The following is a 13,929-nucleotide window of genomic DNA, read 5'->3' on the forward strand; positions in this document are numbered from 1 at the left end:
GGAACAGTTAGACCTGGAGTATTAAAAGGAAGAGGATGGACCCCAGTAGAGAAAAAAAAGACAAATCAATTCCAGAAGGATTACAGATTAGAGAATGAGAACAAGAGTTGAGGAAATATATCAAGAATGGTGTGAGAGGACTTCAGAGGTTAATGAATAAAGAGTGACTGAATGAAATAAGCTGAATGAAGACCTTTCATGGGAATGTGGCTTTGACCAGTGTCCTAATTGTGACTTGAGACTTTGCAGTAACAAATTTAGCTATAGCTAAAAAGCTACAAGTATTGGATTGTCTTGAATGAATATTTTTCCTCCTACTCACCCATTTCTTAATTAGCATTTAAGTACTTAATGGGTAAATAGTTTGATGTTTACTAGTATTCTTTTGTTTCTGGGTTAATTTCTACCCTTAGGGTAGACACCCCCCCTATAGGGAAAAAAGCTCAAAAGGGGAGAGTGGGAGCTTTTGGTTAGGATATGTAAAATCTAGTGTTTTTGCGGTTTGCACTTTGTACTCCTCTACTGACACCTTGTCTGTTGGGAGTTGCCCTTTGTCAGAGATCTTAATACTTTTTTTTTTTTTTTTTTTTGCTTTTTACCTTGAGAGTAATTTGGATAACGGTCACTTTCCCACACAAAACTAGTCTAGAAAACAGTTCTTAATAGTGTTACTATTTCCCACATCCTTCATAGGATGAATATCAGTGGATCATTCAAAAGGGAAATTAGAGACCATCTGGTTCAGCATTATCTTTCTAAAGAGGAGAAATCTGAGACAAAGGCAGGTTGTGATCTGTCCAAGGTCATGGGGAAATAAGCAGCAGCTAAGAAAATTGAATTCAAATCCTCTAACTCCAAATCTAACACTTTTCATATTTCATTCACATGGTACTTATCCTGGTTTAGGCTCTCATCACCTGTCACCTGAACTGTTATCAATATATCTAATTGGTCTCCTTCCCTCCACTTTCTCCCCATTCTAATCTATCTTTCAGACAGCTACCAATGTGATATTCCTAAAATATCATTCTGACCATGTATTCTGCTCTAAAAGTTCTAGGGGCTCCTATCTGTCTCTAGGGTCAAATTCAAATTCTTTTGTTTGGCATTTAAAGCTTTTTACAATCTGGATTTAACTTAATTTTCTAGGTTTATTACCTATCATTTCCCTTCAAATCCTCCATGTTCAGCTCTTGCTATACTTATAACATACCATTCCATTTCCCATCTCCACTCCTTTGTATAAGTTGTCTCCCTTACTTCTTTCCTTTCCATCTTCTTATCTCCATGTGCTAGAATCCCTTGCTCAATTCAAATATCAGTTCAAGCCCAACTTTCTTTTACATGAAATTTTTTATATGTTGTGTCCTTCAAATTGAATTTAAGCTCTTTGAGGAAGGAACTATTTTATCATCTTTGTTTCTCCAGTGCTATGACAATTCCTGGCAATTATAAATGCTTCTTGGTTTACTGATTGATTTTCCCAGGTACTCGTGTTCTGTCTGAAGCATAACATTTGTATCATTGAGTAATTAAAAGTCATAATTTGGATAAATATTTTTTCTTCACCCAACAGATAAGAAATTTGATCACAATAATCTTAAAACTTCCACACTGTCTAAAAAAAAAATGTTAACTATATTTTTTAAGACTAGAAAAGGAATCTATTTTAACTAATTAGTTTGCCACAGCTAATTTTTTAATTGGATCATTCTTGCATTAATGAAGTGGACGTTTATAGTAATATCTATGTACACCTAAAAATTATTTTTAGAGTTTTTCATACTGTAGAAAAAGAAAAGTTTATATCCAGATGTTTGCCCTTGAGTTCTTCTTAACAAAACAAATAATATGTAAGGCAAATAGTTCAACTGAATAAATTTCTACCTTTATTTTTACATGGCAGTTCCAGGTGACCCTAAAATAGTCATATTTAAACAATTTCATAGTGTTACTGCAAAATATGCAACCAAAGGAGAGCAAAATATAAATAGTTAAACACAATTTTTTTTAGCATCTAAATAATCTTCAAGTGGCTGAATTTACATAAGGCATCTTTAAAGAGTTTCTTTAAACTTAGTTTTAGTTTTGTTTGTTTGTTTTTTATTTGCTATTATATATCAGAAAAACAAGCATCAAAAATAGGATAGTTATTAGGAAACCAAGAGTTCATCAAAGACAATGATGAAAGAGCTCAAGAAGGGATATTATCCAGATGAAAACAAAACTTCTGACCACATGAACTACTTACATGCTAGGATAGGTTATTATTGTTGCTTTTTAGCATCCGTCATGCGTATTACAAGCATGAAATTATGATAATTAGGTTACAAATATGAATGTTCATTAACATTTTCCCGAAGTCCTTTACGCACAGCCTCATGTCCTATTTAGCTGCCAAAGGAAATGATGGAATCTAGCTAAAAATAGAATGACTTAATAAAATGTTGGAACATTATCGATTTCCAAAACCCAAGCGGTAAAAACACTGACAAAGAATGTTCATTGGCACCAAAAGCCACCCAGACCTTTTGACAAGACATTTTGATTTAGGGTTCATGAAAAGATTTTTTAAAAGAGTTTACCACAAGCTAAGAAGGGAAAGAATGGATGGAAAAATGAAATAACTGACAAGTATTCAAGAATCAAAAAAGATAGGAAAAAATACAGGACAAAAAGAGAAGGAAATCTCAATTCAAAGCTAAATGAAAAAGATGAACAAACAATAACCATTAAAGAACCCAGTACTAAAAGTACAAATATTCTTTGGACAATAGTGATGTGTGAGGGAAATGAGAAATACTAAAGCAAAACAGATTACCAAAACCTGTGTTTGTTAAATGTTCCAGAAAATCAAATACAAATTTAATGGAATTTAGGTATAAGGTGCACTCCTTACAATGTCCAAAGAATTTTTTTTTTATTTTGAAATTCATTTATTGAAGAGATAAGTAGTTGTAAAACATAGACAATTAAAGGTCCAAGTCCTTTGTTTCCCCATTCCATTCAGTAAATAGACTAAAATATAAGAAATTACAAACATATCTAAGTTAAAAGACTCCTTAAAATTATCAAGATAATTAATTTCATGTAATTTAAAAAACAAAACTCGAAGATATTTTAAGTGTGTTCTAGAAGCAAAGATCAGTCATGAATATCTTAACCTACCAATATCCTGCTCCACCACCTAAGAAAGAAAACTACATACAAGCAGGCAAGTTAAATCAGAGTGACTTAAGACCCATGAATTGGCACAACAAAAGTTTAAATAAAAAATCTGCAACTGTAGCATTTTTCAATGAAAAAATTAAGGATCAGGAAGTCTGAGTTTGTATGAATTCTGCCATCACAACTTGCTTGTTAACTCTGTATAAGTCACATACATTTATGTATGTATTTGTCAATCAATAGTCTGGTTATAGATACCCTAATAGGTAAAATGAGATAGTAGTAGAAATGTTCCAGTTAAAAGTTTCCTAATGATTTTTAATAACAAAAGCAATAATATCAATATCCTCTGAAAAAATAGGAAATTACAAATGCTAAAAAGTTGCTGAGCCAAGAGACTTTTTGTGTATGGTCTTCCTAAAAGGCCAGTAATGACTAGGTTGAAAAGCAAATAGGATTTGAATAATCAACCATAAAGTATTCATAAGAATCAATGGTGAGGATTTGGCATGTAGATGTTAGGTATAACAAAGATAGTTTCCTGTGGCAGCAAAAATGACAGAAGCCCCTACTCACCTCTTTTCCTCACAACCAGCTTTACTTCCCTTTTATATATCTATGTACTCACCATTATGCTTTATGACTAGTACCATTGTCAAGATTCTTGGTAACAGAATTTGAGTGTGCAAAAAATTAATAGGATGCCTTTCTACTCAGTTTCTTTTCCTTCTTTAAATGCAAAGCCTTTAGGAATGTGATGACCACATTTTTCAAACTCTGCAAGTAAACAAAATTCAATAGTGGCACATCTGAGATAAAGCACGTTTGAATTGTTTATCCGATGCTATATAACCAATAAAACTAGTAAAGATCAACATCTTTTTAAAAAGCAGAATAATCATGTACATGTCTGAAGACACAATGCAAAGAAAAGGAAAGGAAGCCAAAAGTTAGGCAATCTCAGACTTGCTTTCTAACTCCCACACCCTATGACCCAATCAAACTGGCCTTCTCACCCATCTCCTGTCTTGTGTCTTTTTCCTGGATATGCTCCATGCTTTTTCCAATTACATTTCTTAGAATCTCTAGTTTTCTACATATTCAAGCATTGCCTTCTACATGATGCTTTTTCTGATCCTTTCACTTGTTAGAATCAAACCCCAACTTATTTTGTATCTATGGGCTTCCATATATAGATGGAGAGAGAGAGAGAAGGAAAGAGGAAGGGGAGGAAGGGGAGGGGGGGACAGAAAGGGGGAGAAAGGAAGAAAGGAGGGAAGACAGAGGGGGGAAAGAAGAGGGGAGAGAGAGAGATAAAAAGAGGGAGGCAGAGAAGAAGAGAGGGGGAAGAAAGAGAGGGAGGGAGGGGGGAGGAAGAGAGGGAGAGGGAAAAAGAGAGCGAGAGAGAGAGAGAGAGAGAGAGAGAGAGAGAGAGAGAGAGAGAGAGAGAGAGAGAGAGAGTGTTAGAGGCAGAGACAGAAACACAGAGAGAGAAAGAGAGAGGTTTTCTCCCCCAAGTGATAATGAAATTCCTTGAGGGCAGAGAATATTGAACTTTTGAATTTCTATTTCTAGTGCATGTGATGACTCAACACATTTTAAGGTGTTTAATAAAAATTTGTGGACTGACTAAAGATCTCTGTGAAATCTTGTCAATTTGGATACTTCATATAACAACAGAAATTAAGATCCCGCTGGGATTCAGTGAACCATTTTAGGGCTTACTAACATTTTAATTTTTATCAATTAGTGCCTTGTGGATTCTCTCTGAATTTAACTGGGTAGATCCCTGGACAACATAGTCGCATAGCTTATCAAAGAGTCTGTATTTGAAATTTCTACAGATTGACAGGAACTGAGAGAAATTATATTCAGAAGCCAGGGTCATCTCCATATTAGTGAAACACCATAGTAGAATTTCAATGTAGAACCAAAAAAGGTATTAACTAAAAAAGAACAGCAAATTTAACTTACTATGTGCCAGGCACTGTGCTAAGAGCTGAGGATACAAAAAAAGGCAAAAACAGTCACTGCCTTTAAGAAGATCACACAGACAATGTGCAAACACCTATATGCAGTCAGTATCATGTTAAAGGAACAGACAGACACATATGCTATACTTGTACTTTATCTTTTCATATAAAATGCTCTATAAATTTTGGAGTTTAACCAGTAGCAACTGTCAGTGAAAACCATCTAAGTAAATTTGCTTTATGGAGGATCATAAGTATACAAGATATCCCCACATACCATAATACAGAATAAACAAAAACAAGACTAGAACAGCACCAAATCAATAAAAGTATTTACTTTGAACCTCTCCTAAAAAAGGTCATTTACAAACATATATAAAACAGTGTGGAATAATGGAAAGAGCACAGGAAGTAAAGTTGGAATATGTGGCTTTAAATCTCAACTAGAACAACTGTGTGATCTTTGGCAAGTCATTTAATTTCTCTATGCTTCCATTTCCTATTCTATAAAATGAGAGAGGGTTGGACTAGATGGCTTTTGTGGTTCTTCCCAGTTCTAGATTTATAACAACATGCCAGGTTTGAGTTTTCCCTTTTTATAGGTTATTTAGGCAGGGGAATTAATTGCATGTTTTATGCTTCAGTGAACAATGGCATTTTAGGAAAAATATGACTTTAAAGAAACTTAATGCTTTTATATCCCATATAATCAAGAAGAATATTTGAAAGCTGTTTGAAGTACATTTAGATTATCATAAGTTTGGTCACAAGGAAAAGAAGCCAACAAAATTATTCTTTGAAACTAAAGTCAAACAAGTGTTTATTCTAGAATGAAAATTATCAAGTACATAATAGAATACCTAAATAAAGATTTTCCTCTCAAGTCTTTTCATTTCTCTACATATATCTGACACCAGTCCTTTTTATAGCAGAGGAACACATGTATTCACACTCAGTTTCAACCTTTATTTCTTCAAAATGCAAATTAATGCTGGTCTAAATCATCCTGGGAGCTGCATCAGGACTCTCATAGGCAGCATTTTCACATTTGGAGAATGTAGTATTTATATGGTTCCAATTTTGTGCCAAATAGTGTGCTAAGTGCTTTACAAATCTCTCATTTGATTCTCACAACCACCCCACAATGTGATATCAATGTGGATACTTCATATACGAAAAGAAATTAAGATCCCTCTGGGATTCAGTGAATCGTTTTAAGGCTTTCTATGACTTAATATTTATCAGTTAATGCCTTGTCTTCTAGTGGATTCTCTCTAAATTTAACTGGGTAGGTCCTTGGACAAGATAGTCCCGTATCCTATCAAAGGGTCTGTATTTGAAATTGCAAATGGTGATGACGTCCCTATTTTATAGTTGAGGCAATCAAAGCAAACAAAAATTAAGTGATTTGTCCAAAATCATATTTGTTAAGTGTCAGAGGCTAAAACTGAACTCGGGTCTTTTGGCTCCTATCTATTGAACAACTTAGGTGCCTCAAATGCTATTTAGCATTTCCCAGGAGAAAATTACCATATTTGTTATTCTCTCTTGTATGCCTCTAGTCCTTTCCAATTCGAAGTTGATCATAAATAGGAAGATTTCTAAGCCTTAGAGGCCTTCAAGGCTTTATGAATATTAGACATGGAAAAAATACCCTATAAGATAGCTACTTTAGACCAGAAACTAAATTTACTAAGGGGCCTACACTGCCAAATTCTCTATACTGCTAATTCTCTAATTAGACTATATGATGCATCAAGCCTAGGGAATGAATAGTGTAATTGTCCCTGTGAAATGATATTTAGCAATATTTACCAATAGATTTTGTAGGAAATTAAAGATTTAAAAGAAATAGGGTACTCTAACCTACAAACTATATAACATACACAAAAGATTTATGCAAAGAACTGACTCACACTTCATCTTTCCAAGCTCCCAGAAGTCACACAATTTTTTATATCCTCAAGATGGCTCCAACAACTATATTTTTAAACCTATAATTTAATATCATATAAAAATGTGAACCCATGATACTTGGCTTACTTTATAATTTGATTGTAGTCCAAATATAAATTGATTTGGACTATGGATAAATAAGCATAAACCAGGACTTCAAATAAAAAATTCACAAAATAAATGTTATCAACCAAGTTATTGTCCTTAACCCATTCCAATACTTATAGGATGTGAAAGTGACCCTGGGTTCTTCAACATTATTACTAGTGGAATAAACTGTTAGTAGGTCCTACTAAGCTAGAAAGATTGGAAGTGACAGACAGTATGTAATGTCCAAGGGCTTGGTTAGCTAAATAATAAGAGCTTCTTCATCTAAAAGTTAGCCAACTGGGTCGGATTTTTTTTTTAACAATGCCTAAATTTTAGGAAATTTTAAAATTTAAAATTGATATTGATAAATATCACCTGTTCTCTTTTTATCACAGCTTAATGAATAAATTATATACTTGCTACACCATGATATGAAGTAAAGCTTAGCTTCATGAATTAATATTGTAGGAAACTTTCACCTAACACAGATGGCAACTGCTCACTAATTTCAGTCTCATGATTGCCTGGAGCACTGAGAGGTTTAGTACCTGGATCATGATCATACAGCTAATACATATCTGAGTCCAGATTTCAAGTTTTACAGTCTCCAAGTCCTCTCTATGAAGTAAACAATCATTTGTTGTTGTGTGGTCTTGATGAGCTAGTATGAGATTTTCTTGACAATGACACTATGGGGTGTTTATTCAATGGATTAGGCAAACTGAGATTAGATGATTTATCTAGCTAGTCAGTACCTGAGGCCAGATTTGAACTCAGCCTGTTAAACATTGCCTCAAATAACCACTGCTTAATAGAAACATAATATGAAACATACTTAGATGAGAACACTGCATATGGAATCAGAGAACCTAAGTTTGAACTAACTCTGCTACTAACTTGCACAATAAACATGAGGTTTCAACCATAGTTTCACATTAAATTAAGAATTATTCTAAATGGTCCAACAGACCTTTCCACTTACAGATGCAATGAACATTTGACTTGTATTATATACTTTTGTTTGACTACTTAAATAACATGATAGAGACTAAATTAAACCCAGTGTCCTTTAGGTGGTGTTTCTTTTCCCTTACTTGACAGTAAATCATAAGAATATAGAGTGGAATTCTTCTTCTTGGGCTCAAGAAATTATCAGAACTTTTTCCCATTTCCTCAAAGTGAACTTTTCTCAAGTTTACTCTCCAAATTCTTTAAGATGATCAAGCACCCAGGATTGCTTATCTATTGCCATGCTATAGGTCATATATTTAGAAAGAAAGTAAAGAAAATATGAAGAAAAGAAAAAACTGTTCTAGTGTACTATAATGTAATAATAAATTAGTCAATCGAGAACTCTTAATTGAGCATTGTCCAAAATGAAGTATTGGGGTTAAATATATGCATATCTATCTATGTATACATATACACATACAGATAGATATTCCTTTCTCATTTATTTTTGATTCAAAACATCTATGATTTTATAATACTATCAACTTTTTAATTAGGCTTATTGAAGCACTAAGTGGGAGATTTGAATAGTATTTTTTTTTTATTTCCACAGTTTGCTATGTAGCCATCCCCTACAAAGAATATGATTAGTAAATTTTAGAATTAGTGGCCCTTACAAGCCAAATATCCAAATATTAGACAAGTTTGGCACTATTTATTAATCTATCAAATGTCATAAACTTTAAAGAAAATGAAATATATGCTGATTTCATTTACAATTCCTTTCATCAATATTTTTCAATTTTATCACTATTTCTATAAATTACAATTTTATATCAGAATCTATTTTCTAGATCTATAAGATTTTAAAATTTTCTTTTTCTTTATGTTCTGTCAAAAGTTTTCATATTAATAGTTATATTTTCCACTTCCATGACCACATCTTATAAAAATAACATCACTAGTATCATTCCCAAACACAAAAGTTTTGTAGAGAACAATTCTGTGACCTGCCCAGTAGTAAAAATAGACAGTAGCAGAGCTTAGGTTAAAATTTAGTATTAAGCATTAGGATCAGGATTATATTAACTTTTAATTTCTTAACTAATCCAGTCTATCTTCTTTTTGAAGACAAAAAAACTCGAAGGAATCCATAGATCCTCTTTCTCCTATTCCTACCTTTAGTGGATACATTTTAGTTCATGTTAATAGTTTTTAGACTATCCTAGAAAAAGTTTATTTATTTAGTAAATTTATAAAAGTACTAACCATATTCTGCAGCATCCCTCTGCTAACTCAATGAAAAAGCATTTTTTTAAACTTCACTATCTGAATAGTAAATTAAGAAATATTTTTATTATTATTTGTGGAAATATATTATTTTATGATGATTTTTTCCTTTCTCAAAACTTGTAATATGTGTATTTACACTGATGTTTACAAAGTGGTCCAAGTCACTAACATTCTTTATTATTTGATCCTCACAACATTCCAATTTTAGAGATGTCAATTGTTAAAAATATATCAAATTCAAATTCACACCACTACTGAAGATATATTTAGTAGCTTTACTATTTTAACTTTAAGTCATAGCTTTAAAATTGGAAAGGAGGCTTAAAGATCCTTGAATCCATGTGGCAAGTAGTATATTTCAACAGGTAAGAATCAAAATATTTGGACATCTTATTGTCATTGCTGCCAACAAGTCAACATTGCTAGATTTCAAATGGGAATAAAAGTTTTCAAAAGCTCATAAAATCTCATATCTTTCCAAGGATAAAATAAGCGTTATTGAATTTTTACTAATTCACAGGATCTGCCAGAAAATTAGCAATATAATATTTGCAAAATACTCCAGTAGGTAAGAAAATTTGGTTCTGACTTAATGAGTGTTCACAATGCAGTTATTAGATAGCTGGGTACTTTCCAAATTCTTGGAATTTCTATGCAAAGTGAATTTTAGAGGAGCCTTTTAACAGCAATAAAACATCAGACCATTAAGAAATAAATATGAAAATATTCTTGACATCAAAATAAGAGGCAAAGATGAATAATATTGAATGGAGAGAAAGTGAAAACAAAGAATACAAACATTTCACAATTTAGCCCAAGTCATTTGTATTACTTTACAAAGTTAACCTGTTTTCTAAAGTAAAACAAATCAAAACAAAAAACAATTTAAACCCAAAACACGAGTGTTTTTTTTCTGTTCTTTAAGAAAACAAAAACAAAACAAAAACCTAGATAGTTCAGAATACCTGTATGTAAATAGATTGCTTATTTTTAAAATGACATTCAATGGAATGTCTAAGTGTGACACTTAGAAGTAGTGTTTTGTTTGCTTTTTAATAATGTGATGAACAATGGAAAAAATCCTTAATGGTTATGTTACGGTAAAATATGCACATCATCATCAAACCAGGTACAAACCTATAATAAAATATGCCTATTCTCAAGCCTGTTATTTTGTTATCTCTTGCAAATGAAAATGAAATATGAATATTCCATTGAAACAGTATAAGTAAAGGAGAGAAAACAAAGAATGGACATAAAATGTCTGATGTAATTATCAAGTTTCAGAAAGACTCCAAAGCAGTTATTTGTTTTATGAATTGGATTTAAGGATTTAAAGGATGATAAAATGTGTGTCCTTATAAAATCATGCTTCCACTCGAATCTCCAAGGCTTATTTTCCCAACAAATAGTAAGTATGTGAAAAAGAAACAGTTTTCTTTTTTAATTAAATGCTGATAATAATTGCTACACCGCCTAAAATCTCACGTCACGAAGAATTTAGAACAGTTGAAGCAGAATCAACTTCTCAAACCACGGAAGATTCAAGTAAATTCCAAGAGAGAGAAAACCTAACAAGTACCCACATTCTTTCAAAACAACGATTCCAAATTGAGTATTCAATACATCTGCCCAACCACAAATCTGCAAAGCCTGGAAGTTCTAGAGATAAGACACGACATACTAAGAGTAACAATGTAGCTGTTGTTAGACTTCTGACTGTGTGGGAGAGGGATGGAAAAGAGAAATAATCCAGAAAAAAAAAAAAAAAAAAAAAAAAACCCTGGCAAGGAAAAAAAAAAGGGGGGGGGAAGAGCACGAAACCCCCGATCTTGGGGGAACAGTAAAGGAAAGGGATGGATGGAATGTTAGAGAAGTGAAAAAGAAGAGGTTGAGTGTGAAGGTTACCCCAGTCCCTACAACTGGCAGAAGGGGCGCGGAGTAAGAGACGAAGTAAACTCTTTGTTGGACTTTCACTTTTTTCAAGTGTAAAAATTGGGACTAGGAGGTCTAACCTGAATTTACCTCCCATCCCCCTTAATGGGGGACGCTCTCAACAACCTCTAACAATCGGGATAGGATTCGCAGACCTGCTTAGAACCTACGACAAAATGCGCAGAAAGAAGGGAGGAAAAAAGCAAGGAAGAATCCTAGGTAAACTGTGGCCACTTACGAGGAAGGGTCTGGAGCGAAGAAATCCACCGCAAAGCCGAAGTAACTTCCCTCTGGACCGGAATACTCGGCCGGACTATCCACATCCAGGTTGAAAGCGCCGCAGAGATGTGGCAGGGGCGGCAATAGCAGCAGGAGGAGGCCCGAGAGAAGGTGGAAGCGGCCGCCCCGGAGGTGGAGAAGCAGAAGCGGCAGTCGCCGCCGCCGTCTCCTACCCAGCCAAGGGGCCATCTCTGAAGCGCGCGGCTCAGCGCCCGTCTTAGCGCCCCAGTCACTTCTTTCTCGGTCGCAGCTACTCCGCGCCCACCGGCTCCCCTGCTGCAAGTTAGCGGAGATGAAGTTTTCCTGTCGCCCCAATCGCGGAAAGGAGGGAAGAGGACAGAGCTGGCTGTAGTGTCCACTAAGGAGAGGGGTTCTCCCAGTTGGGGACGATTTTCCCTGGAGATCGCTGCGTGAGTTGGGGCTTAAACCGGCCCACCACTCCCGTCCTTTCGCCCTCCCACAGCTCCTCCCCTTAATCCAGTTTCTTTCGGCTTCCAATCGGTTTTAGTTGGGTGCTTAACTTTCTGCTGCTGGCAGGGCACTGACCTGGGAACAGAGGGACATCCCAGCCCCAGTGCAACTTGAGCTGGGAAGAATAGGCGGAGAAGGGAGAGGAGGAGGAGCTGATGGCTCGGGGGCGGTGGAGATGTCGGAGAGAAGGAGGAAGTAGAGGAGGGTGGGAAGGCAGCCATCCGACTGGCAAGAGCCCTGCAAACTTCCGTGCCGTGCGGTGGCTGCTCTCTAACCCGGCAGAGCTTTGGCTGGGACACTCCAAACTAGCTCGGCCTTCGTCTGTTGCACGGCTGTCAAAGAAGGAACTGGAAACAGCATGGGAGAGGAGAACGGCTGTTTATTCTCACTAAAGAGTCCGCAAGAAAGAGCTTGGGGAAGGGAGGATGTGCTGAAGAGGAGAGTTGGGAGGACGAGTTGATCCCAATGAACACATTTACCCCTGGTATTTAAGATCTGAGGATGGTCATCCACTCTCTGGATTTTCTGCACCTTGAGAGCACAAATGTTGTGATGAGAAGAAACTCACAAAACCCATTTTAGGTATTTAGTGTTTAAATCTGGAGTTTACTACAATAAAGAGAACTTGAATAAAACAAACAAAAGCTAGCAGTTGCAAAGTGTGACTGATAACCTAGATTTTATCACAAGGAATTAATTATGCCTTCCCAGCCAACATTAGATCCTATCAATTTAAACTATTTACGTTATTTTTTCATAAGTAGCCTGGTGATCATCAGTATGCTTCAACAAAGATACAAGGCTTTAAAAAGAAAAAAGAAAAAAAAAAAAAAAAAACGAACCTTTGAGAGACTCCAGCTCACCATATTTGCCCAGAGGTTATGTTACCCAAGATCATTCTGGTGATAAAATCATTCAAGCCTACATCACAGAATCATACATCAAAAGTGGATGGTCCTCAGAGACCACCTAATGCCACCCCTTCAATTTAAAAAGAAGAAAACTCAATTGAAAAAGAAGACCCAGGGTTGTTGTGACTTGTCCAAAGTCAGACAGATAAATATCAGACATGGATTAAATCCAGACTCTCTCACATTCGAGCCAGTGATCTTTCCATATCATCACCCAGTGAACTTTCAAATGTAGCATTCCTTTCATTTTAAACGATCGGCAAAAATGTATTGTTTCTGTGTACCAGCAACTGTGGGAGATGTTAATCCCTAGACAAAAATAAAACAGTCCCTTCTCTGAAGGAATTTACCAAAGCTCTGCCTACTTAGGAAGAAGCCAGGAACCTGAAGGGAGGTGTTCAAGGCATTTGCAAGTCCCCGTGGGTTTGCTTCTCCTAATAAAGCATCATGTAGACATTTTTTGGCAAAGGCAGTTAAATGACAAATCACTCCTCCCCCACCCCCCAATCAATGTGCAGTTTCTTACAACTACATAGAGTTCATGTAACAGGGTGGAGGAAAAATGACATGAATGTAGAGTACACATGATTGTGAACTATACATGAAGGGAAAAACATGTAACAATGCAACTCACAACTCCCAAACTTCAGTCTTGTTTATCTTTCCTTTTTCCAAAGTTTTTTGTTTGTTTGTTTCATTTTGTTTTTGTCATTGTTGTTTCAGTCATATTGGACTCTATGATTCGATCATATGACCCTCTGTCCAAGGGGTTTTCTTGGCAAAAATACTGTAGTGGTTTTCCATTTCCTTCTCCAGTGCCAAATAGAGGCTGACTTCCAATATCACACAGCTAGGAAGTTTCCAAAGTTTACTCATAAAATTAACTACAAGATAGGATATCT

General features: G+C 35.3%; 1 protein-coding gene across 2 annotated transcripts in view; it reads right to left on the minus strand.

Annotated features, from left to right (window-relative positions):
• Positions 1–13,526, minus strand: part of ITGAV (integrin subunit alpha V) — a 128,221-nt gene extending 114,695 nt beyond the window's left edge. The window contains exon 1 of one of the 2 annotated variants that reach the window (XM_051986060.1): positions 11,605–12,227. In XM_051986060.1, coding sequence (XP_051842020.1) covers positions 11,605–11,834 — 230 coding nt within the window. In that variant the 5' untranslated portion in view covers positions 11,835–12,227. Of the gene's footprint in view, positions 1–11,604 lie in introns of both variants that reach the window. The other variant, XM_051986061.1, reaches the window with a different exon arrangement.
• Between the last annotated feature and the right edge of the window lie 403 nt (positions 13,527–13,929).

This window comes from Antechinus flavipes, chromosome 3, assembly GCF_016432865.1.
Source record: "Antechinus flavipes isolate AdamAnt ecotype Samford, QLD, Australia chromosome 3, AdamAnt_v2, whole genome shotgun sequence".
Classification (NCBI taxonomy): Eukaryota; Metazoa; Chordata; class Mammalia; order Dasyuromorphia; family Dasyuridae; genus Antechinus; species Antechinus flavipes.